Here is a 26172-nt window from a genome sequence, read left to right as displayed (position 1 = left end):
AGCAATAGTTTTCAGAGCACTCTTCAACAAGTAGTTACAGGACAGATCCCAGAGTTTGTCATGGGCTACCATACCATCCTCTCAGATTTTTCCTTCTAGTTGCTCCAGAATATAGGAGGCTAGAGGGCTTAAATATTTTTTTATCATCACAGTCGACTTTTTTTCCTTCTTTTTTTTGTGAAAAATAACATATATACAGCAAAGCTATGTGAAATATGTTCTACAACTAATTGTGGTGCTGTGCTTTGAAATTTATAGCGTTTTTGTAAATATGTTATTTTTCTGAAAGTTACTCTAGTGCATGGAACCCTTGTGGAATCTTATATATTGCCCTAGGTGTTCTTTAGGATTGGCTGGGATGGTCCTGGTTGGGGGTTGGCAGGTTATGACAGGTAGCAAGGTCTACATGAAGCTTGGGTAAGAGCAACCACCAGATACTTTATTAGTTACACTTCTTTTCCCCGTTTTGGTCAGGATGGAAGTTTTGATCCCACGGTGCCAGGTCTGGATTCATCCCTGGGAGTCATCTCTCACATTGCCAGGGAGACTGCAATTACTTCTTAATGCTCTTTTTTAAAGAACATTTTTTTTTAATTAAGGTATCATTTGGCTGCAGTAAAATCTCCCCTTTTTAGTGTCCAGTGCTGTAAGTTTTGGCAAATGCACTGAGTCATGTACTCCCTATCAAAGCCCAGCCTGCCGTCCTCTCACCCCAAAACACTGACCTTGTAGTCCATCCCCAGCCCCCCAGCCCCTCCAGCCAGGAGCTGTTTTCTTACCCTGTAGTGCTGCCTTTTCTGGAATATCCTATCAGTCAGTGGAAGGATGCAGGAGGCAGCCCTAGGATTCTGATTTCATTTGCTCAGCAACAGGACTGAGAGTCTTCCACAGTTCGTTCAGAGGGGCAGTTTGTTCCTTTTTACAGCTAAGGAGCATTCCATAGCATGCATGTACCAACTTTCATTATCTTTTCCCCAGGGGAGGCACATTTAGGGCAATTCAGAATAAAAGCCACTAGAAACATGCAGGATGTGTGCTTTCACTCTGCTTGGCTAAATACCTAGGAGTGGGATTGCGGGGTATTTGGGGTGCATTATAAGAAACTGCTGCACCATTCCCCCAAGTGGCTGCAGCATTTCACCCTCCCCCAGCTGTGGATTGAAGTCGGGGTTCTCTGTGTCCTTGCTAATATTTGCTGTCCCAGTTTGCCTGAGCTGCTGTCACAAACACCACCAACTGGTTTGGTCTTAAACAATGGAACGTACTGGCTTGTAGGTTTAGAAGGCAGCAGTCCCAAAGCAAGGCTTCGGCACCCGAGGACGGTGCTGTTCTGGCTACCAGCGGGCTTCCTTGGCTTCCCGGCCACGTGGACCTGTCCCTCCTTTCTCTTCCGTGTTCCCTCTGTAACCAGTGCCCTGCTGGCAGTGATGCCAGCTGAGCACCAATCCAGGTTCCATGGTCTCAAAACTAAAAGAATTTAGAGATGAGAGAGCCAGTAGGAATAAGTAGTAAAGTTTATTAAAAGAGAGAGTACATGTTAGAGAGGTTAAGGCAGAGTGCCCAAGGGAGGGACACTCACTGAGTGGAGTGGGCCGGCTTGTTTTATAGGAAAGTTTAGTCGGTAGCAGATTACCCTAGTAACCTTTGAGTACAGGTGTCTTCTTTGTTCCAGGAGGTGACAGCTAGCAGAATTCATGGTGTGTTGTCACATACTTACAATTTGTCTTTAGGCAAATGGTTGACAAACTTTATGACCTTATGCTTCCTGTTATTAATTAAGAGTTTGCTTTGGGCCCAGAACTTTACAGGCCTGTATGGTTTGGGGAGGTTTGGGGGCTTAGGGAAATTTTCATAGCAGGAACTTTGCAGCTCTGTGTTAGCTCCTTTGGAGCTAGATAAGAAACAAGGGGTTTGCAGTTGTCTGTTAACTCTTTCAGAGCTAAACAGGAAACCAAGGACTTACAGCTGTCTTATCTTACTTACTTCATCACTGCCTTCCTACTTTTCTCTGTGACCTTCTCCTTATGAGGCATCCAGATAAAAACCCACTCTGCTTCAGTTCTGAACTAAAAATAGCATCTTCATAAGGTCCTAGGGTCATGGATTAAGATTACAAACACATCAACCTTGGGCAACATAATTCAACCGACCACACTTGTCAGTCTCCACTGTTGGCTTTTTTAGCCATTCTGATAAGGTTTCGTGGGATGCTGCAAAGCAGAGTACAGAGAGGCCCGTGTCCCCTCCCTCATCCAGGGTCTCCCTTGCTCCCAGGGTTAGCAACTTACATAACTGTCATCCATGTCATAACCAGAAATTGACACATCCTTTTTTTTTTAACCGAGGGAAATCCCAATGGATTTCTCAAAAAGGTTGGGGACGTCCATCATTCCCAGCAGAATAACAGAGCAGCACGCCCTACCTTGGTACCCCTCAGAGCTGTTTGGACACATCAATTATGCAAAGAACTGCTGGTGTGGGGGAGCTGCAAGGTTCTCAGGGGTTCAGTTCCAAAAAGTCACAAGTGGTCTCCTGGCTTTTTTTGCAGAGCACATTCATCAACAGACCTGCCCTGGGAATCCTCCCTCCAGAGAACTTCGTGGAGAGGCTAAAAGACTCCTTACTCTCAGTGAGTTCCCGGGAAACAATCCCACCACTCCCAGCCCCGCTGACTTCACAGTGGGAAAAGCAGGAACATCAGTTCTGTTCTCTCAAGAGTCCCTTTGGGCAGGAGAAGGGAAGGACCGAGATCATCACAACTAAGGATATGGGGTTTTACTTAAATCTTGCCTTTTGTGCTTTCATGTGCTTTTGAAGAAAAGAAGGGATTCCCTAGGTGCCCAAAGAAAGGAACTTGAGGGAAATTAGTTATTTGTCCCATGCATGGAGCCATGTGTGGGTTATTTAACCCTCCTCCACTTTTCAGTTTTAATTGTTAAAAAGATGAAGTTGGGCAGGCCACGGTGGTTCAGTAGGCAAGAATGCTCGCCTGCCATGCCAGAGGACCCGGGTTCGATTCCCGGTGCCTGCCCATGTTAAAAAAAAAAAAAAAAAAAAGATGAAGTCATTTGGAACCTCAAATTCCCACCTGTGAAACCTGGAGCATCTTAGAGGGGAAGCAGCTGTGCCAGGAGAGTCAGACCTGGCTTTCCTTCACTCTGCTTTCTGCTCCTTCTTTCAGTGTCAGGGTTTCCTGGGCTTGGTCCCCCTCCTAGACCCACTGCTCCCAAGGTGTCCCTCGTTGCCTCCTATCTTCCCGCTGCCTCCCCCTGCTTCGGGGACCAGGGCACAGCCCCTGCAGAGGCAGGTGCAGCGGAGGCAGGTGCAGCGGAGGGAAGCGGGGAGTCCTGAGGGGTCTGTACTCACAGTTGTTCCCCTCCCCTCCAGGTGGCCCCCAAAGGGATGTCCCAGCTCATCACCATGGCCTGTGGTTCCTGCTCCAATGAAAACGCCTTCAAGACCATCTTCATGTGGTACCGGGTGAGGCTTTGGGCGTGAACACACACACACACACACACACACACGTAGGCTTCCCCAGCACCCAGCTATCCACTTATGGTTGTCCAACTGCTCATCCCTATTGGCCAGGGTATTAGACTACAGTGATGAGGGGCAAAATCCAGGCAGGATCACTGTCTGGATGGGTTTCCCAAACATCTCAGTGGGGGGTGGACAAAGGGCCGAGGCTGTGGCATTAGACCAACCCAAGTTTGGATCCCAACTTTGCAACCTTCATCAGGCCAGTCTCTGTGATCTCGATGTCCTCATCTGTAGAATGGGTTTGTTAATAATAGTTCCTACTGCATGGGGCTGTCCCTGCAGATCAGGTGAACAGAGCCTAGTCCTGAATCCAGGCTTAATAGGTGATAGTTCATTTGGTCAATTTATCGAGACCCTGCTCTCTGCACGACACCTGGACAGGTGTTGAAGGTACCTGGCTAACACTTAACGGACAAAAAGAAGTAAGCTCTTACCCTGGTGAAGGAGAGTCGATAGGGAAATATTCCAATACAAATCAGGGTAAGTGCTAAGAAGGAAATGAACCAGGTAGAGAAGCTAACCCTCCGGCCCCAGTCAAGTCTTCAGATGATGCAGCTGCCCCTGCCGACATCCTGACGTCTCCAAAGACCCTAAGCCAGACACATCCTACACCCAGGATGGTTCCCCCATGTGGTGCTGGTCGTTGGCGGGAAGCCTCCGTTCCCCCTCCACAGGCTCCTCGAACCTCTCCCAGCACGGGGCTGGCTTCCCCCAGAATGCACAGTCCAAGAGAGGGCCAGGAAGAGGACCCAGCATCCTTCATGATCTAGCTTTGGAGGTCACACACATCATTTCCACAGTGTTCTACTGGTTACACTGGTCAGCCCGATCAGAATAGGCGGAGACTCCAAAAGGGTGTAAAGACCAGAAGTTGAGAACAGGGGGCCATCTCCAAGATGGCTCCAAGGAAGCTGGTAAGGTGCAGGGCCACTGAGTTAGCATGTGGCCATGCTGGGCCCGTGGACCAGCAGGGGAGATGCCAAGACCCCTGCTCCTTTCTGGTGCCTCCAACTTGTTGACCACCTGCCACGTGCTGAGCACTTTACCCACCTTTTCCCAAAGTCTTTACTAGTAGGTGGTATCAGCCGCATCTTCCAGATGACGGCATTTAAGGCCAGGGAGCAACGTCATTCATCTCACTTCTGCCAGGTCAACCTGAAAGCTGATGCCCTAACACTGCCTCTCACTGCTGTGGAGGAGACAGGTGGGGTCTACATGGGAAGCTCGGCGAGAATAGAGGGCATCCTGCGCTGCCTGAGATGGGCACAGAGCTGCACTCCCGCTGCCCCCCACTCTCCCATCCCCTTCCTCACCCACGTGACAGAGCACGTCCTCCATGTCCCTTCCCTGATGCATGCAGAGATCATAGTCTCCAAACCAGAAACCACCGACCATCTCGGCAGGTCCTAGCTGTTGCCAGTAGAACATCAGTGCATCCTGCATGTTCCTTTCTCTTCTTCAGTGCAGACACGATTAACAGTCCCGGGCTCCGACTTATAAATAAGTCTAGTGACCAGTACCTGGGATCAGCTCTTGGGCAAGCCCTCTGTAGTTGACCAGGGCTCAATATGGGCTTAGGTGGAAAGCCGGAGCCCCTTCTGCCCCACGGCGCCCCTGAGAATTTGTTCTCTTCTGTTTTCCCAGAGCAAAGAGCGGGGCCAAACAGGCTTCTCCAAGGAGGAGCTGGAGACCTGCATGATCAACCAGGTAGGTGGTGTCCGGCCCTCCCAGGCCAGCCACGGGTGCTGCTCAGCCCCTTCAGGCTCCTGCTTGTTGCCTGGCCTTGCCCTCCTCAGGCAGGAGAGGTCCCTCACCAAGCATTGCCCCTCCCGAGCCCAATCCTGGGTGTCCAGACCAGCACTCACCAGTTTCCCAGGACAGCTGCTGCACCTGAGTAGTCCAAGCAGGCCATTAACCTGGGTTGGAAACCACCTGTATATCCAGTCTTGGGAAGCGGTGAATTAAATACGGGGGTCCCAAATGGAACCCTGGTAATTCACGGAGGCGTCTGGATTCCCTTGCCAGGTAGAACAGTCAGAAAACAATGGAAAGGGTGGGGCAGCTGCAGATTTGCTTAGGGCTGCGAAGGGCTTGGGGGTTCCCGCACTCCTCTTGAACCCAAGCAGCAACTGCCCTGGAGGAGGGAAGGGTGGGGATCCCACCCTACTGCAGCCAAGCGGGCCTTTCCCACGAGGTGCCTGGCTCCGTCCCTTCTCGCTGCACCCATCAACTCTGAACTCCCCTGGGAGCTTTAGAAGCCGGTGCAGTCTGGGGCTGGGTGGGCGGGGGGCCATGGGGGTGGCAGGCAGCATCAAGGAGAAAGGGGCCCTTTAGGCTTGACCACCTTTTGTCACCACAGGAGAAAGACGGGCCCCATGATGCAGGACTCGGGAGAAACCAGCATATGAAATCTCTTGCTTTTTCAGATTTAGGCAAAACAAGATCTTAGGGTCCAGTTTGTACCTTCTGCCAGGGAGGGAGCTCCCGGTTTCCCCCACAGACCTCGGGGGTCCTCTGGGTTTGCGGGCGGCAGTGAGGTGGCCGGCCCCCACGGCTGGGACGCTGACCTGTGTCTCTTGGTTGCAGGCCCCCGGCTGCCCCGACTACAGCATCCTCTCCTTCATGGGCGCCTTCCACGGGAGGACCATGGGTAAGGAGGGGCCAGCGCCAGCGCAGGGTGGAGTTGCGAGTGCAAATGATGGTGGCAACAAAAGCGACAGCTACGCTGGCCAGTTACGTGTTTCAGTGTCCCATTAAATCCACCCCGAAACCCCCTGCAGGGTGGAGATTATTAGCCCCACTTTGCAGATGGGAAACAGAGGCTCAGCAAGGGAAGGAACTTTGCAAGGCTGTTCAGGATTTGAACTCTCGCCTCCCCGTCCTCAAAGCCTGCATTCAATCTGTAATAAATCAGAAAGCAACCCCCGCACAGTTCAGGGTTCCCGGGTTCTGCAGCCCGCAGGCCTCCCCGGGCATGAGAGCGTTTGCTCAAAGTGCCCACCTCCTTTGCAAAGGCCCATGGTTCATCCCACGGTCCCGAGTCCAGCACCGACTCTTCTGCTTTGCTGGATTTAGGTTGCTTAGCGACCACCCACTCCAAAGCTATTCACAAGATTGACATCCCTTCCTTCGACTGGCCCATTGCGCCGTTCCCACGGCTGAAATACCCTCTGGAGGAGTTTGTGAAGGAGAACCAGCAGGAGGAGGCCCACTGCCTGGAGGAGGTAACGAGGGGCCTCCTGGGTCCGTCCTGCATGCACTCCCCTGGCCCCTTCCCCTCGCCACCCGGAGACTTAGCCCTGGGGAAGAGGAGCAGACAGAGAGCGCACCTGGGGAGCTGCCTGGGCGGGGAGTAGGGACAGAGGCTTCGTGTGCCTCCTGGGAACTGGTCCTGCAGGGAGACACATCGTCTCTGCCACCCTGCATCCATCACCCCACTTCTGGTTCTGATTTCTGCATCGTTTAACTTTCTTTAAGGACAAGCTTCAAGGAGTGTAAATTTAGAGAGAAGGAATTGGTTGAAAGAAAATGGAGTAGTATGTAGGAAAAATGGCTCCGCGGGCCCCCCAGTCCACTGGTTTTCATCCTCTCCCAAGTCTGGGCCTTCTTTATGTCCCCTCAGGGGCTGCAGGGTGGACGGGGAGAGGCAGGGACAGTGCAGCCCCCTACGGCCGGCCTCCACGCCAGCCAGGAGTGCCTCGGTTAGCAGGGCCGTGGGAGACACTGGCAGGATTCTGTTTGAATTTGAGCCCAAATAAGCCTTCTGGTTTGCCTCTTAACAGTCATTCTTTCCAATCAATCGATACGTGTCAAGCACCTACCCGGTGCCGAGCTGGGTGCCAGGTGCTTTGATACTCAACAGCAAGGAGTAGAGCTAGCGCAGTCCGACAGAAATGTAACGTGAGCCACACCCATAATTAAACTTGCTAGTGAAAATGTTTTTGCACAGTTAAAAGAAGTGGGCAGAATCAATTTGTTAATCTCATTTCACTGAGTCCAATATATTCCAAATAGCATCAATTCAACTTGTAATCACTTTCTTCAAATTGTTAAGATGTTTTCCATTGTTTTTTTTTTTTCCTCCTGTTCAGTCTTCTGTGCCAGGTGGGCATTTTACACCCACTGCACACCTGAGTTTGGACCAGCCACGTCTCACATGCTCAGCAGTGACACGTGGCTTGGTGGCCGCTGTATGGGGCAGTGCAGGGCGAGCAGAAAAGCGTAAAAACAACTACCTAAGGGCAAATTGCAAATGATGCTCCGAAAGCAAAGAAAAGCAACAAGCACCTCTGGACGTTGATGGCGAAGACATAGGCCAATCATCAGGGCCAAATAGTAGGCTTTTTCCTTGGTTCTGAAATGCAAAAAAGAATTGCACTTGTTATTCTGTCTAGGTGTCTGGTCTGGATATTTTTTGTAATTATGCATATTTATTAAACTATTCATGAGTTATCATAACCACTCATCTCTAATAATATGGTACCGTAACTACTCACCTTTCACTATATATGACGATACCCCCTTTAGAACAAGAGCCCAAAAGTCATGACCACTTAGGGACAATCAGGTCCTTCCTTCCCACACCACGCCTGTTACAAGTTACATTTTCAAAAATCAACCTCAACTTTATTAAAGTGTAATTATATACCACGAAATGCACTCTCTTTAAGCGTGAAGTTCTGTGCGTTTGGGCAAACATACACACTCGTACAGCCATCATTGCAGACAAGTGTGTCTTATCACCCAAAAACCTTCCTTGGCCCCTTGGGAGTCTGTCTGCTCCACACCGAGCCCTGCTCCACGCACCCCTGTGGGGTTTCTCTCACTGTAGGGGTCTTGCGACTGCTCTGCAAACCAGGATGCATCTGAGATTCAGGTGCTGCCGTGAGCGAGCACTTATATTGATAATACCAACAGTAACCATAAAGCGGTCACAGCAGTGACAGCCTCCAGTAAGACAGCTGTGCACGCAGCACCAGCTCCTGCTTTCTGCATGCAGGACACTGGAACATAACTTCCCACTTGGCCTCTCCCCGGCCTCTTAGGTAGATCCTGTCCAGTGCAGCCACATACAGCTCAGAAAAGAGAGGCTTAGGAAGGTTAAATGACCTGTTCTGAGTTATCAGTTTGTATCCCAGCAGGTGCTAGCACCAGTTCCCAGGTAGGATGCCACACTCCTCACACTAAATACATGCACAGAGAACGGAAGGAGGAGAGGGAGAATGGAAGGAAGAGAGGGAGGGAAGAGAAGAGAAAGAAACGGAACGGAAAGGAAGGGAGGCATGCAAACGAATTCCCAGGGTGATCTGAAAGGGCTCCTGGCGCCCAGATCCTCCTCCGCGGACGTGCTCAGGAGCCCCCATGAGTGAATGCGCCCCCCAACCCCGCAATCCAGGCGGAGGACCTGATCGTGAAGTACCGGAAAAAGAAGAAGACGGTGGCGGGCATCATCGTGGAGCCTATCCAGTCTGAGGGCGGAGACAACCACGCGTCCGATGACTTCTTCCGGAAGCTGAGAGACATCTCCAGGAAGGTCAGTGGACGCTGCCCTGGTTGGACCAGCTCACGGGGGGCTCCAGTGGGTTTCCCAGAGCAAAGGGTTTGCTCCGCTTCAGCTTTGGAGTCCTTGTAAACTTCCAGAGGTGCAGAGGCCGGAGTCCGTCTCTCGATAGAGAGGTTCTGGTGGGAGACAGAGAACTCTCCTCTACATTCTTATTGCCACATCAGCCACCAGCCAATCTGCCATCTTAATCTGGGGGCTTCCCAATCAGGAGGTTCTTGGAAAAGCCTCAGCACCCCCCATTTCTTTCTAAACCTCTCACCTCATCTCTTAGCCCGGTGTCTTCCACACTCGGATGTAAAACGAAAAATCTTTATGCTAATCTCACACGCTGATTGAATAACTGGCACAACAGAGCCTGTCATTCCCCAGATAATAGTTAGGTGAGGCAAATGGATTTAAACACAAATACGAAATAAAGAACAGTGATACGCAGAGCGGGCCGCAGAGCAACTGAAGTCTGGGAGACATCATTCGGGCTGCACGGTTGGGACGCGTCTCCTGCTGTGTGTGAGTCTCCCGAGTAGGGCAAGACCCGGCACTGAGGCCAGGCGAGACACTGCTTTGCTCTGGTCCCGGCTGTAACGGGAGCTCTGGTCTTGCTGCAGTCCAGCAGTTTTAGGAAACATTCAGATAGAGCTGGAACTGCCCTGTTTGGGTGGTTTTTGTTGTTTTGCTTCAGTGGCGGCAGGTAGGTCCTACTGAAAGCAACCACTATGTGCCTGGATTGGGGGTTCCAGGTTCTGTGGTTTGCTCCACCGTGGCGGGTGTGTGTCCCGGGGCTCCCCGGGGTGTTTATTCTCCACCCCCTACCTGTTCTCTCCCGTCTCTGCTCAGCACGGCTGTGCCTTCTTGGTGGATGAAGTCCAGACGGGGGGTGGCTGCACCGGCAAGTTTTGGGCCCACGAGCACTGGGGCCTGGATGACCCGGCGGACGTGATGACCTTCAGCAAGAAGATGATGACTGGTGGCTTCTTCCACAAGGAGGAGCTCAGGCCCAATGCTGTGAGTGCAAAGCCAGCCTGTGCACCCCGCCTGGGCACCCCGCCTGGGCACAGCGGGGGGAGGGCCATTCCAGAGCACCCCTTTCTGGTTGCAGAGGTTCTCTAAGGCCTCAATTTAATCAGCCCATGGTTGTGATTGCTGCAGCAATGTCCGCAAGGCAGTCCCATCCGTCTTCTGCCATTCCTCTGTGTGTCAGTTCAGTGCATTGTTAAAAGCTCCTGCCACGGGCTGAGCGTTTGCTTGGTGCCAGGCCCAGTTCTAAGTACATCATAAACCTCAGAACACTCTAACCAACTAGGCACTATTTTTTATCCCCCATTCTACTCATGAGGAATCGGGCACAGAGAGGTTAAGCAAGTTGCCCAAAGTCACACAGCCTGTAAGTGGCAAAGCCAGGATTCAGACCCAGAGCTCAGGCCACTAAACTGTACTGCCACATGTACATTCAGATTTTCATAGATACACACATGGAATGCACGCATTCAGACACACACACGTCACCATCATCCTTGTCACCATCATCATCAGGGGCCCAAGATCCTTTCTTCCACCCTCCTTCATATAGTTTCCACCGTCAATGTTTCCTTATGGTTCAAAATGGATACCAGAGCTCCAGCCATCACAAAAAATGTCTGTCTTCTTTTCCCCATCCCACACACAGTTACACAGCTACCACTTTCAGTAGAGATGTGAAGGGTCAAGTGGGTGGTCTTTGAGGATCAAACTGCCAGGAATCCAGACCCGACTCCACCAACTATGAACCATATTTGCCCTGGACAAATAACTTAGCCTCTTAGACCCTCAGCTCTTCCTCTGTAAAATAAGGAGGACAGCAGTTTATTGGCTTCCCTAGGACAGAAGGATTTCCCAGGACATGGGAAATCTTTGGCAAAGTGGGACTAGTTGGTCTCCCTGATAGCAGCACCTACCTATAGGGTTGCTACTCCCGGGAGGTAAAGGGTGTAGCCACCTTGCCCTTGGGAGACTCTCAGCAGGCTAGTTTCTCCCAACTAAAGGAAAGAGAAGGTGTAAAGGGAAGTGGGTGCCTTCGGGGGATGCCTGTGTGCAAACCCACCCCAAAACCCCATGGCTATTTACAGCCTTACCGGATCTTCAACACGTGGCTGGGGGACCCATCCAAGAACCTACTGTTGGCCGAAGTCATCAACGTCATCAAGAGGGAGGACCTGCTGAACAACGCGGCCCACGCCGGGAAGGCCCTGCTCACGGGGCTGATGGACCTCCAGGTACCGTCGCCCCAGCTCTCCCGGGGCCGCCTCTCCCAGGGCTGCCCCAGCTCTCCCCGGGCCGCCTCTCCCCTGGCCTCTTCTCCCCTGGCCTCCTCTCCCCCTGGCCTCCTCTCCCCTGACCGCCTCTCCCCTGGCCTCCTCTCCCCTGGCCGCCTCTCCCCTGGCCTCCTCTCCCCTGGCCTCCTCTCCCCTGGCCTCCTCTCCCCTGGCCTCCTCTCCCCTGACCGCCTCTCCCCTGGCCTCCTCTCCCCGGGCCACCTCAGCTCTCCCCTGACCGCCTCTCCCCTGGCCGCCTCTGCCCTGGCCTCCTCTCCCCTGGCCTCCTCTCCCCTGGCCTCCTCTCCCCTGGCCTCCTCTCCCCAGGCCTCCTCTCCCCTGGCCTCCTCTCCCCTGGCCGCCTCTCCCCTGGCCTCCTCTCCCCTGGCCTCCTCTCCCCGGGCCTCCTCTCCCCTGGCCTCCTCTCCCCTGGCCTCCTCTCCCCTGGCCTCCTCTCCCCTGGCCGCCTCTCCCCTGGCCTCCTCTCCCCTGGCCTCCTCTCCCCTGGCCTCTTCTCCCCTGGCCTCCTCTCCCCGGGCCACCTCAGCTCTCCCCTGACCGCCTCTCCCCTGGCCGCCTCTCCCCTGACCGCCTCTCCCCTGGCCGCCTCTCCCCGGGCCTCCTCTCCCCGGGCCGCCTCTCCCTGGCTTTCTGAGCCCGGGGACAACGTCTTTGCCTCGGTTCAGCATTGAACTTGCTCTTCCAGCTATTCTGAGTGAGCTGTGCTTTCCTGGCGTCCCGGAATTCCCTCCCATCCCTCCATCCCAGCCCCACTCCAGTTCCTGAACTTCTATTTTGCTTTTGAAACCAACTTCAGACATCCCTCTTTTAAGAAGCTTCCCCACACACTGCCCCTCTCGCCCCCACGGATGTTATTTATTCACTCCTCTGTGCCGCCTTGTACATACACACACCCTATAGCGGTGCTGTCCAATACAAATGCAATGGGAGCCACATGTGGAATTTAAATTCTTCTGGCAGCCATATTAAAAGTAAAAAAAAAAAAAAAAAGTGAAGTTTATTTTCATATTAGTTGACTTGTTATATCCAAAATATCATTTCAACATGTAAATAATATAAAAATTGTGTGATATTTCACATTCTTTTTCTTCTGCTGCAGCTTTGGAACCTAGCATGTATTTTACACTTCCAGCACATCCCAACTTGGGCCAGCCACGTGTGGCTCGTGGTTTCTGCATTGGACAGGACAGCTCTGCATTATCACCTGTGTCTTTGCTATGTCATACCCCCTGCCCAGGACACACTCACACCCACACACATGGCGCTACTCTCCTAGACTTGGGGGGGGCTGCCAGGGAAGCAGGGTGAGTGTCCAGGACCGCTGGCACAACCCAGGTGCTGGGAGGCGAGGTGACCTTTACCAGTGTCTGGTCATGAGGAGCCCCGTCCCCACAGGGCCTTCTATTATTCAGTCACCAGGGCCTAGAGCAGAACTGCCTAGGAGGTGATGATGGAGGTGATGGTGGTGGTGATGGTGGCAATGATGATGATGGTGATGATGATGATGGGATTTGATGATGACAATGTGGTGATGATGATGGCAACAGTGGTGGTGATGCAGTGAGGAGGAGGATAATAACAGCTTCCGTATATGTGCCAAGTCCTATCATAGATGCTTTGATAAACTTTTTAGTTCAAATCCAACAATAACGCTATGGGGTATAGGTACTATCACTGTCCTTACTTTAGAGATGCGGAAACTGAGGCATGACTGCTTATCAACTTCCATGGGGCCAGCTGCAGGCTGAACTGGATTCTGTGGGCCTCAGAGCCCATGTTGACCTTACGGCCAAGATCAAGGACCTCGTAACCATAATAACAATAACTTCCATTTATCAAGAACTTTCTACCTGCCAGGCATTGCATTAAGTGCCTTGCCTCATTCAGCCCTCAAAATAGTGTTACCACATTTAGTCCAGAGCAGGACTCTATTAAATTTGAACTTCAGAAGGCTGGAGGCAGGTGGGGCAGGGTGTGGGTGAAGGGCTTGACTCCGGCCACAGCACAGAGCCGAGCCAGGGGCTCCAGTGACCTTGACCTCCCACTGCGGCAGGGAGCCAGATTTAGCACATTAAGTACAGAACTCCCAGTTAAACCTGAAGTGCAGATAAACAACATTTGATCTGAGTATTTGGGATATACTGAAATTGAAAAGTATCTGTTGCTTATCTGAAGTTCAGATTTAACTGAGCATCCTGTATGTTACCTGGCAGCCCTAAAACTGAGCAATGCGGCGTTAGGAAAGTAGGCTCGCCCCCCCCTTTTCTGGATGAGGACTTGGAAGCTTGGGGGCATGAGGAATCTGCCCAAGCTCGAGCAGCAAGCAGCAAGGGAGCTAAGTTTTAAATCCCGATGTGCCACCTTCCCAGGATTCCACGCGTCCAGCCTCTAAGGGGATGATGTCACGCTTAGGACAGCAAAGAGCCTCCCGTCCTGCTCAGGATGGAGTCCGCTTTTCTCAGTCCGGATTTGTGTTTAAACTGAGGTCGGGCAGGGCAAGGTGCCTGGCAAAGCCTCTGCAAAGGCCAAGCCCTTTGCTCCTGCGGGCTTCGCTCATCGCCATCCGCCAGCGCCAGCGCAGGCAGGAGGCAGGAGAAATGACAAGTGGGGTTCATGTCCTGGGCGGACGTCTGGGCCCCGCTCAGGTTTCCCTTGCCAACTGCGGCCCAGGGCCCAGCAGGCCCCTCCTGTCCCAGAGCTGTCCCAGACGTGGGCTGTCCGCATCCTGAGTACCTCCCTCGGAAGTCGGACACTGCAGCAGGATAAGAAGTGACAGGCAGGTTCCCATGTTGGCAAGGGCTCAGCTGGGAGCTCCAGGGAGAATTCACGCAGGAAGAGAGAAAAAAGCAGATGAGCTCAGAGGGGCCTGCCATGGCCCTGGTCAGACCTGAGGCCCAGGGAGCAATCGGTGGGTCACCATCAGCTTGCAAGAGAATAATGTGGCTCGCGTACACAGAAGCAGAGAATGGGCGTGGAGGGCTGGACCCTGGGAGGGAAATTCTTCCAGATCAACAAGAGCACAGGCCCCTGGGCTGGGGAACACGCAGGAAGCGTGGCTGGGTGGGCCTCTTAATTGTCTGCATTGATGCCGAGCCCCCACAGTCACAGGGCATGTCTCAGAGAGGCCACAGAGGCAGCCTGGCCCCGAGAAGTCGTGGAGGACCCTCATTTCCAAAGCGGTTCCATAGGGTGCAGCCTTCCCCCAAGGAAAGGGTTCCGTGAAAATGTTCCTGAGCCAGGATCAGTGTTCTGCTTTTGAGAGGCTGGGTTTGGCTCATTTCAGCAAAGGGAATGGTCTAGGGTTTCCAATCTGAGCCCTAAAAAGCTGCACGGACAAACTGCTGAGGTTACAGGAAGGCTCTAAAACTGTCAGCTAGACCAGTGGGGGAAGCAAAAGTGAGCTCTGTCGGCAAATACAAAGGCGTTCAAACCACTCGGCCTTGGGGCAGGGAGAGGGGCTGGGGGCTCCCGACCATCACACATCAGTTAGGATAGACGAGGACTTGTTCCTGCATGCCCCCAGCCCCCCACAGACCACACTCAGGTGGGAGAGAGGGACACTTCCAATATCCATGCACCCAGGCAGTCAGCCAGCCCAGGGAGGGTGGTAGCTTCCGGACTGGAGTGACTTCTGAGCTGTGGCCACATGTAGAGACCAGCATGTGTCCTTCTTGGTGGCACAGTGGGGAGTCAGGATTTGGCGTAGGGGAGCCTGGTATAGGCACATCCCAGGATATCTTATCCCAGGATGCGACCGGATCTCCAGCTTCCCCCCAGGAGCTGTAATGAGAGAACACTTACCCACCCGGCCCCCCACATCTCTGCCCCCAGCACCCTGAAAGTGTTAGGGGTTATCCAAGCCCTTGTTTGCTTGGAGAGTGGCAAGCAGTTAAGATCCCTTGGTCTAGACTCACAATCTCAAAGCCTTGAGGGAAGATGAGCTTTTCTTCTAGAAGAATCAGCACTGTTGTAGAAGAGCTAATAGTATAGACGACTAACACCTGGTGAACACCTACCAGGTGCCTGGCCCTGGGCTTAGGACATAACCTCCGTCTCACTAAATCCCCACGCAGCCTGTTGGGGTCAGTGGCACAGTATCCCTTGGTTTACAGGAGGGGAAACCGAGGCACAGGACTCACCCAAGGCTGCAGAAGGAGTTGTATTTTGAACCCAGGACTGGATGCCCCCAAAGAAGTCCCACCAGGTCCACACAAAAGCTCAAAGGCCAGACAGCGGGGGCATTTGAGGAACTACAGCCATTCATCCTACTGGGACGTGGGTGACGGTTTTCAGTGCTTGCCTTGTCTCTGCCTTTGCAGGCCCGGTACCCCCAACTCATCAGCAGAGTGAGAGGACGAGGCACCTTTTGCTCCTTCGACACTCCAGATGAATCCGTGCGGAATAAACTCATCTTAATAGCCAGGAACAAAGGTAAGGGCCATGAGTAGAAGCCGAGTTTCCTACGTGTCCCATGTTATGTGACGTGAGGGCAAAATGTTGTTAGGGATTCAGGTGGGCAGGCAGGTGGTACACGGGGCTAAGCATGGTCAGAGTGTCCTTTCTCAAAAGATGAGGGAGTTACCAGTGAGATTCCTTTATCATTTATTCATTCATTCAACAAATACTCACTCTCTCATCATGAGTTTCTGGAAGGCCAGGGACTTGGTGTTGGGATTTCTCTATCACCAGACCTAGCTGGGGCAGCAGAGCAGGCATTCAGGATTGTAAGGAAGGGAGGGAGGGAGAGAGGAAGATAAAAAAGAAGGAGCAATGAATAGGTGGAGGAAAGAAGGAGGCGACGGATGAGATGACTAGATGGCTCAGAGAAGGAGGAAGGGTGGATGGGCGGGTGGAAGGAAGGCTAGATGGAAGCCTGGATGACAGAACAATAAATGGAGGCCATTTATTGGGGCCACTGGAGCCAATAACAAAAGGTGCCCCTGATCAGACACCCCTCCGCTCCTGTGGGAAGAAGCTCCATCATCCAAGCCCCTAACTTAGCTTCTGCCTCTTCTCCCAGGTGTGGTGTTGGGGGGCTGCGGCGATAAATCCATCCGTTTCCGTCCCACTCTGGTCTTCAGGGATCACCACGCACACCTGTTCCTCAATATTTTCAGCGACATCTTAGCCGACTTCAAGTAAACAAGCCATTTCCATCCACACTCTGAGAAAGCCCTGATCTCAACAGTCGTCAAATTGATTAGTTTGCCTAATTCATGTTTTCACTTAAAAGTATCAGAGGTGAATTCATAACCAGAAGGGTTCTGTGTGGAGACGGGATGTTCTTGGTGGTCGGGGGGGGGGGGGGGGGGGGCGCTGGCTTTGACTGTCTTGGCAGAGCCACTGGTGCATATTGGTTTAAGCCCAGAAATTCTGCTTGAGCCCTGGACACAGTCTTTGGGGAGGGGCTGTGAGAGCCCTAGTCCCTGTATCTGCCCACCGCTGACCCCGACGATTTCTTTGGGAGCGAATCCGGGGAATTAGACCTGCTCCTGGGACTGGCAGCCGGTGCTCCAAGTGCCATATTCTGTGACCAAGCATGCTGGTTTCCCTCCACCCTCGGCAGACAAACATGCTCTCACCTTCTCACTCAGTCCCTGGAGCGTGCTCCATCCACAGTTCAGGAGGGACAGGGCAGATCACAGGAAGGCGGTAAGAGACACACATTAGGGTCGAGGGGTCCCCCAGCCTCCCTGTGACTAGGGACCCTCATCTCAATGCATCTGAGATTCCTCTGACCTAAGAATTCTGGCTCTGGCATGACTTTGCCCTTGGAGGATGTCTCGGTGGCATCACCAGAGCGCTTTCCCACCATCCCACATTCCTGAACTCTCAGCTGCTCATCCTTACTTACTCACTGTCAACCTAGACACCCAGAGGGACATACTGGAGCTGGAAGGTCAGAAACGTAAGCCTGGGAGGGTAAGCCCAGGGGCCAGGGCAGCAAAGCTGCTTCTTCCTGCCTTCGGAGGCAGCCACGGTCTGGTTTTTGTGACCCCTTACCCTGTGGGGCTCTTTTTCCAGCTTTGGCTCAACCACTTTTAGGTGGGTGGGAATAGCTTTGCTGTTCCATCAGGGGGGCTAGTTGCGGGACTAGATTTCTTCCTGAGGGAAGCATCATGAATTAAAGCCACCAGAGTTCCGGGCATGGAAAAGTAGCCCATTGGTTCAAGGGGGTTGCCTTGTACCTGCCAAACAATATTAGAGATTTTCCCAAGATGAATATGGAGATAACAGGCAGATGACTCTTAAATGCTTCACTGGGCTGTGGCTGAAGCTAAATTTTTATCTCTGCTGGATGTCAGACATCCTTGGAACCACTTGGATCTCAAGCATTCCTTCTAGATAATTCTACAGTGATGAAGTATTGTTTAGCAGGTAGCCTAAGGAAGCCTGGCTTTTATTCTCTGTCCAAAAGGAAGCCACTTCATCTCCCCGTGCCTTGGTTGAGTACTTTGGAAGATGGGCATATCTTGGTTTCTGATTCGGCACTTTGTTCCTTTAATAACTAATCATCCAAAGACCTCAGTGTTTTTTAGCTTCCATTCTTCCACAGACTTGGTCACCAACCTGTTTTTGTTGAGGAATGAAAGGCACTAAAATGTTCGACAGACATGGATGCATTCCTGAAGTCAAAGCTAATCTTTTGCTTTTAATAAAGACTTCTGCCACATTTAAGGCCATTTGCAATGCCAGGTAAATGTAGATTTGTGCCTCCCTCTTTCTGCAAATTTTCACTTATTCACATTATCATTTATTCATCCAACCAATTCTTTGTCAAACTTTCATTAAATACCTGCTCCATCCCAGGTGCTGTACTTAGCACTAGGAATATAAAGATGAAATAAAGCATCGTCCCTGTTCTCAAGGGACTCTCATCCCACTGCAGACAACTTTTCAACCAGTAATTACAGCAGAGTGACAGGTGCTGTCAGGTGTGTGCAGAAATCAGAAGAGGGAGCACCCCAATCCACCTAAAGAGGGTCAGGGAAGTCTTGGGGGAGGAAGTGGCACTTTAGCAGGGTTTTGCAGAATGAGTAGGAGTTCACCTAGCAGACAAGGCAAGGAAGAGCATTGTAGAAAGGGAACAGCATGTACAAAGGCACATGAGTTCATGATCTCACACCCTTCACTGGGGAGCCAGAATCCACAGGCATTATCCCAAGGTTCAAAGGCCTTATTTAACAACCAGTCAAAGACAAACTGAAGAAATTCATTCATTGGCTTAAGAATTCTCTCCCCTGAGAACTTCAGCATTGGATACAAACATTCACCAAGATTCTGGGAGTCTCAAAGGGTTTTAAGCCAGGGCACAATCAGAAACTTAGCTCTCTTGGGTGGAGAGAGTGGCTCAAATATTTTGTTCTCTCCTCACTGGGCACTGACAGAAAAGTGAAACCATTTTATCTGGAAAGTCATTTCTGGACTTATTTGCTCCTTACCCCAAGGGAAGTTACTTATTGTAAAAACAAATTAAGCCATTTATCAACAAGTGCTTGACTCAGGGCACAATGAGTTTCTGAGAGATCCTCTTTTGGGGATGGAGGTATAAGAATTTATATTTGAAATTTTTAAGAATTTCAAAGAAGAGAATTCTCTGCAGAGCTCAAGATGTGGAAATCTGGAAGTGATTGGTAAAAACACGGGGTGCCCAGTGGATAGGCAGCCATCCAGGAAGCAGTCCATGAAAAAGTGCTCTGTGGCCCATGGTCTGGAAGCAAATCCATCACACATTAGTACCATCAATTTTAGAAATTATCTGTAGTAAGTCTTGTCACTTTTACAGAAAACAAGATCCAGTAATAGCAAGTCTTAGCACATCCTCACTTTTATTATAAATGGGTGTTTTTTATAATTTTTACTGACACTCAGTAACCATGCAAAATTGTGCACATTATCTATATATCTATACCTATCTATCTATATATATCAGCTCATGGTAGAAAACCATAGCTAGGGAACCTCGCAGACTTACGCATTCAAAGTGATCTTGTTTACAGTATTCTGTTGACAGTGCCAATAAATGAAGAAATTAACATGTCATAATGTAACTGATGTCCCCATGCGCAATTCCATGAATTAAATTAGTTTCCTGTGTTAATCAGTATTCTTAAATTAAAAAATTTATAATGGAATCATCAGAGTGAATGTGGTCTTTGGGGGCTGGAAAGTGGCCTTGTTAAATAATTATCTGACAAGTACTTGATAAGCACGTATTGTGTAGCTCTTAAGTGCTTCTTGGGGGAATACCCTACCTGTATGGGTCTGCTGTAGGCTCAAATGGCTGCTCATAAGATTAAATAAAACCATACCATAATTGCTTGACTTACAGTAAGTGCTACATATATATAGTAGCTCCTCCTGCCACATCATAATAAATGGATGAGCGAGTCTCACATACAGTTCTAAACAACAAAACACTTACTTCTTTGAGAGTTAGGTTCCCATTCATAAATATCAAATCTCCCCAACACAAACACAAGCCCAACTGAATCCTGGACAATATTTCAACTGTTAATCAGTAAAATGGATGTTTTGTTACTAGTCAACACAAACATGGCCAGATGGTATCAGCTCTGTCTGATTAACTCTAATCAGGCAAGGTGTTACAGTTGAATGCCACAGTGTCAAAACAAGACCATAAAATGTGGACTTTGCCTGGGGTTCAAAGGGACCCTAGTACTTTCCATTTAGGAATTCACAGGACCTGAAGCTCCTAAAGCAGCAACAAAAGGAAAGCTCCCAACCCCAATTATTTGTTAAATTCATCTCAGGCTGTCTCCCACAAGCAGCTAGACCCACCAATCTGTTCTGGGGAGTGTATTAAATGGGGGCTAGCCCCATGACAAGGTTGAGTAGCAGACCTGGCACGTGGGGGGCAGAAAGTAGAAAGGTCAGCAGCTACCACTTGGACTAGGCTTTCCATGTGCCACAATGGGGCACACCATTTAGAGCAGACCCCTGGATGACAGCTATGTGAAAAGTGACGCAGGACAGAGCACAGGGCATGGACAAAACTTTCTCAGAAGATGGGAAGAGAAGCTGCTCGACAGAGGACAAGCATGGTTACCTCACAGATACTTTCAATGGCTGAATGTTTTCTACTATTGACCCAGCTTCCCAGTCCAAAACTAGAATTCATGTTTGAGAAACTCTCTTGGCCTAGAAAGCTGGCATGACCCCAAAGGTGGGGTCACAAAATGGAAGAGACTGCATTTATTAGAGACTTTTCTTCATTTGTTAAGATGAATGGCAGACTTTTCATAAAAAAAAAAAAAAAAAATTTAACTATTCTAGAGAGTTATCAAGTTGAAAGTGAAATCTTCTTATCCCACTTCCAACCTCCAGTCCTCTGGAGGTAACCACAATTTGGAATCTACCTATTTAAAAGATACACACACACACATACAAGCACACAGAACTCCACTGTTCTGAAATTTGCTTCCTTAACACCTGGTCATCTTCCCGCATGAGCAGATCAAGTTCAACGCAGTTCTCTTTAAGGACCTTGTAAATTCCATTGTTTGGATGTACGATCATTTAACACTACCCCTACTAATGGAAACTCAGATGATTTCCAGCTTGTTGTTTGGTTAGTTGTTTTTTTTGGTGGGGGAGGGGTGGTTATTTCACCTTGCTTTTGCTATTAAAAACAATTAGATGAACATCCTCACATGTATGCTTGAGGATTTCTATTGAATTAATATTTTCAAAGGGGAGGAATCACCAATATATCCACCACTGAATCGAAAACCACTTCAGTTTCCAGGAAAGCTACTTCACAGTCCATCCCACAGTTCTGAAGAAGTACAAAAATCCCACGTGGCAACCCTCAAACCTTGGGAAATGCCTGGGAATTCCTGGGGAAGCCTAAATCACCAGGGAGGGCCCGGTCCTACCGGAATCCATAATGGATTCCATTATGGAGCTCATAAGCCCAGATGACCTCTGTTGCTTGTTGATTTGGGGTTCCCCGATCCTGTTCTAGCGTTGTCATGCAGAAGCCCTAAGCCACTTCCCATTGTTACGTGGAGAGCTGTGGCTTTAGTTAGGAGTTAAGTGGATAGAATAACATTTGTTCGGTGCGACCTCTGCTGGTACTGTGTGGGCAGACCACAAATCGGAGTGGCCTGGTGAGACTAAGGGCTCACAGTCCTTCCTTGCAGGCTCCAATGTGACTACTTTAGGGCAGGTTTTGTCAGCCCTAGCTGCACATCTGAATCATCTGGGGGACCTTTCAAATAGCAATACCTGGGCACTGGTATTTTTAAAAGGCTTTCGAGGTGATCCCATACATGGAGGTAAGCCTGAAGACCCAATCTGGAGACCAAAAAACAAAAACGGCCTAGGAACACAAGATCTGCAGAAGCATGTCCCATTTTAGGGTCTCTGTCCTGGCAGTCTATTTCAGAAATGTCCCCACCTGGCTGCATTTCGGAGTTGGTTCAAGTTTGCCAAAAAAGACAGCCTCTCAGGCTCCACCCCAGACCTACACGGTCAGAACCTCCAGGGGTGAGGCTCACTCAGATAATTGCTTACAACCAGCCTAACACTGAGGGAGGGCATTTGAATTAATTTTTGGCTTTAATGAGATCAAGGTCAAATCACTCATACCTCTTAAGACATTTCATAGCTATAGACTGTATGTCTTTGAGGGGAAAAGCTTCAGTTGATCCCAGAAGGGGCTGAGAAGCAGGTGAGGAAAACAATCATAAGGGAACACACCTATCACATGCCCAACACTGCCTCATAATTGAACCTTCACTACAGCTTCTTGAACAGAAATAATGTCCCCACTATACAGGGGGAGAAACTGAAGGAAGAGCCCTCTGTGCAGGTATCTAGTGAAAAAGCCTTCTAAGCAGAGAATGCCAGTGCAAAGGTCCTGAGGCAGGAGTGCCCTTGCTTCTTGGAGAAGGTCAGTGTGCCTGAGTCATACAGAGCAGAGCTCTGGGGAGGTCTGGGCTAGACCATGCTGAGCCTTGTAGGCCATTGTAAGGACTCTGGCTTTTACAGCAGTATCCAGTCTTGAAGGATCACTGCTGATATGAGAACAGGGTCTGGTAGAGCCAGGAAGGATGCAGTGGACTGCAGCTATCCAAAGATGCAGGCAGCTTAGATCAGGGTGGTAATGGTACAGGGAGTGAGTAGTGGTCTGATCCTGAATATATTTTTAAAATAGGGTCATCATAAGACCTAAGTCAATGGAATGGTTTGGCATGTACCTTGAAGAAAGAGCAAGCACTTTTGTATGGATTTGGGGCTCTCTAGGCCCACTGCCATGCTCTTGGTCTCACTTTGTGAGAATCACTGTATGCTGAGAATGTATAAATGCCACTCGTCCTCCCCTCCAGGCCCCTCTATCTAGGAAAACTATTGGGGCACAAAGACTGGCAGTGGGTGCGCAGTGTCTCCAAGCATGAAGGACAAACTCATACCTCCCCCAACCACCATGCCCTTTCTCCCACTGGCAGGAACTGAAGTGTAAAGGGAATTTAACAACTGAAACAAACCAGTAAGCCTAAGTCCCTTCATGTGTATCTTTAAGTAAAGGTGAATAAACATTAAAAGTAGCTGTGAATGTGACTGTGTGATTGTGAAAACCTTGTCTCTGATGCTCCTTTTACCTACCTTGTCAAGAAACGAGTAGAACATTTGGAATAAAAATAAATAATAGGGGGAACAAATGTTAAAATAAATTTAGTTTGAAATGCTAGTGATAAATGAAAATGAGGGGTAAGGGATATGGTATGTATAATTTTTTTTTCTGTTATTGTTTTCTTTTTCTGTTGTCTTTTTATTTTTCTGAATTGAGGCAAATGTTCTAAGAAATGATGAATATGCAACTATGTGATGATATTGAGAATTACTGAATATATATGTAGAACAGAATTATATGTTAATGTTTAATGTTTTTGTTCTTAATTTTTTAATTAATAAATTTTTTTTTAAAAGTAGCTGTGATTTCTTGTTCTTAAAAAAAAAAAGTTTTAATTCCTTTCTCTGACCTTCAAAGGCTTCCTACTGTGATATCGATAAAATTCAAAATCTTTCCCTCCTGCCAACAAGGCAGGTCTCCTGACCTTGCTCTTCCTCCCTCCCTAGCTCCACTTCCACATCTTCTCTGTTCCTCAGCAAATGCACCCAGCTCTCCCCAGCTCATACTCACAGTTTCCTTGGACTGAAACAAACTCTGTGCCTGCCTCTTACTTCCATCTCAGGGCTCTATTTAAGGTCCCTTCCATGCCCCTCCCCACCCCAACCACCCCACTCTCCCATTGCATTCGCCACCACTTGTAACAACATAGGTTTATTTGTCTAATGTCTGTCCTGCCACAAGACACTCAACGACAAACACCTCCAAGGCTTTTATGAACCTCTGGTACCCTCAGAACAGAGCAGTGTCTGGGACTGTGACGTAAAGCTTAGTATTTGCTCAGGGTCACTGAGTTTTCAAAGCATTCGGATATTTACTGTTTATCCTTATACCCATCCCAGGAGACAGGCAGGACTCTCCACTTTGTGGATGTGAAAACCAATGTTCAAAGACATTCAAGAACCTACCCTCAACAGAAAGCTGAGAAATGAAAAACTTGGGAGTCTTCAGACTCCAAATCCTGGGCTCCCCCAGCCACATCTCTGTTTTCTAATTTCCCAACTGTGTACCATGCAGGTGAACCTGACGTAGCCTCCTCCATGAACTGTCATTATTTGACTTAATGTCATATACACAAATTGCAGTTAAGAATCTGCACTAAGGATCTTTTTTCTAAACCTGATTACTAGCTTCTGCCTCATGAATTTCCTCTTCCCAAAAGACAAGTTCCCAGGGGTCCTGGCAAAGACTCCAACTGTCCAATCCTCTTCTTCAGCCTTGCCCTGTACGCTCAGTCTTCCCTTCAGAGATCTAGGTGACCAGAGCTAGGGATTCACTTGAGTGTGTCCAGGACCCCAAACACCTGTGTGAACCGCTCTTCGTCCAGGATGCGTCCATAGCGCAGGGTGAGATAGAAGGTCTGTTTCCCACTGTACTGCTGAATTCGCATGAACGCATCCTGAGGCCGGTCCCTGGTTTCCGTCAGGGGGATCACATCAGCCACAGGGCAGTATGTATCTTGCCGCCACCCCCAGAAGTTCAGGTGTGCTACACGCAGCATGGTGCCCGACTCACTGACATACAGGATTCCCACCAGTCTTCGGAAGAAATAGCTCATCCAGCACAACATGGCCAGGGCAAAGCCAGCTATCCCAGCCACAAGGCACAAAGAGTCGAGAGTCATGAGGCCCTGGGAGTACCAGTAGAAGCCTGGGGGCAGGGCCACTACTGTCAGAGCTGTCTGTGCCACCTTCAGTCGAGACAAATACCCGAAGGCTCTGATGGCATCAAACCGGTAGACCATACGGAATTTCTCTTTCTCTGGGTCTGGTGGTTTCTCCTCTGAGGTGGGTGACCTGGTCCCCACGCACCTCCTGGGATCCTGCTCAGTGCAGCACCACAGCCCATAGAGAGGCCTTCCCCACGCAGCTGGTCCCCGCAACCGGGGTATAGCTCGGAGAAGGGCAGCCTGCAAGGGAGAAAGGAGAACATTTCTCTTACAGAACTCCATCATAGTAATCTGCAAGGCTTCTCACACAGAGACTCCCCCCTCATCCTGAGGTCATCAGTGACACCAGAGATGAAGAGAAAGGTAAAACCAGATGCTCTACCTCAAGTGCCCTTTGCACCAGCTATGTGCAGTAGAGAGCACTACTTCCACTTTACCACTGAGGAAACCAAACCCACAAAGGATAAAAAAAATTTGCCCCAAAATGGACAGCTAGTGAGGGAGGCCAGGTCTGACATTCAAAACGTTCCTCTTACCTCCAGGCAGTTCCAAAAAGGTAAGAAAAGGGGGACCAGCCTTCATTCATTCCACAAATAACTAATAAGGGTCAACTGTGGGCCTGGCATTATGCTGAGCACTGGATCCACAAGGCTGTGTGGACACTTCCCCAGTAAACAATCAGTGTCCTATCAGGATACTGGAGCAAGAAATCAGTGAGATACTTATGATAATAACTTTTCAATTCTCTGTCAGGTTTATGCGTTAGCTTGGGTGCCTAACCAACTAACTGCTAACTAACTCCTTAGCCTAGCTCAGGAGAGGAAAACAGCAGAGGGGAAGGGGAAAAGATTATCCTAGGCGCGCAGTTCTACACCTTGTGGAACAAAATGGAAAAAGCTCTGAGCCCCGGGCCTTGAAGCCAGATCTGGGTCCCAATCTGGGTCCCAACCTGGCTCCAACCGTCACTAGCTGTATCTCCTTGGACAAGTTACTCAACACCTCTGAGAGCCCATTTGCCCATCTTTAAAAATGGGGATTCACAGCAAAGTGAAAGATAAAATGATTTGAAAGTCCTCAACACGGCGCTTGAACAGGTGAGCGCTCGGTCAGTTTTAGCCATCACTATTATCAGCCCATGTGACCTATGGAGGGCACAGGAAGCCAGAAAATTAAGTGCAACCCACGCCGAAGTTTCTTCCCGCGGATTCTCCGAGTCAGAAACTCGGGCGTCCTGCCCGTCCGCCCCAATTCTACCCTAACCCCGGAAAACGCAATTCCTCCCTCATTCCATTACTCGCGTTTTTACCATGGCCCCGCAGCCGGCTGCCGGAAGTGAATCCCGCCTGCCTCCGGACCTCTAAGGGCGCATGCGCATACGTGCAACGACAACGTCGAGGCGCACTACATTCTGGTCGCTGTGGTCCAAAGCCAAGTA

General features: G+C 50.0%; 2 protein-coding genes across 4 annotated transcripts in view; one reads left to right on the top strand and one right to left on the bottom strand.

Annotated features, from left to right (window-relative positions):
- The window catches only part of ABAT (4-aminobutyrate aminotransferase), an 86910-nt gene extending 69900 nt beyond the window's left edge, over positions 1–17010 (top strand). For all 3 annotated transcript variants that reach the window (XM_077141869.1, XM_077141867.1, XM_077141866.1), the window contains 10 exons: positions 2549–2629; positions 3388–3480; positions 5185–5247; positions 6127–6190; positions 6616–6764; positions 8936–9073; positions 9938–10105; positions 11206–11352; positions 15732–15843; positions 16433–17010. In XM_077141869.1, coding sequence (XP_076997984.1) covers positions 2549–2629; positions 3388–3480; positions 5185–5247; positions 6127–6190; positions 6616–6764; positions 8936–9073; positions 9938–10105; positions 11206–11352; positions 15732–15843; positions 16433–16554 — 1137 coding nt within the window. In that variant the 3' untranslated portion in view covers positions 16555–17010. The remainder of the gene's footprint in view (positions 1–2548; positions 2630–3387; positions 3481–5184; positions 5248–6126; positions 6191–6615; positions 6765–8935; positions 9074–9937; positions 10106–11205; positions 11353–15731; positions 15844–16432) is intronic.
- Positions 17011–23706: 6696 nt separating this feature from the next.
- Positions 23707–26085, bottom strand: TMEM186 (transmembrane protein 186). Its single transcript, XM_077141870.1, has 2 exons — positions 26044–26085; positions 23707–24977 (listed from the first exon to the last, which is right to left on the bottom strand). The coding sequence occupies exons 1-2, from the start codon at positions 26044–26046 to the stop codon at positions 24342–24344; spliced, it is 639 nt and encodes a 212-aa protein (XP_076997985.1). The 5' UTR covers positions 26047–26085; the 3' UTR covers positions 23707–24341.
- Between the last annotated feature and the right edge of the window lie 87 nt (positions 26086–26172).

Source organism: Tamandua tetradactyla, chromosome 23, assembly GCF_023851605.1.
Source record: "Tamandua tetradactyla isolate mTamTet1 chromosome 23, mTamTet1.pri, whole genome shotgun sequence".
NCBI classification, from domain to species: domain Eukaryota; kingdom Metazoa; phylum Chordata; class Mammalia; order Pilosa; family Myrmecophagidae; genus Tamandua; species Tamandua tetradactyla.
This window is presented reverse-complemented; position numbering and strand designations above follow the sequence as displayed.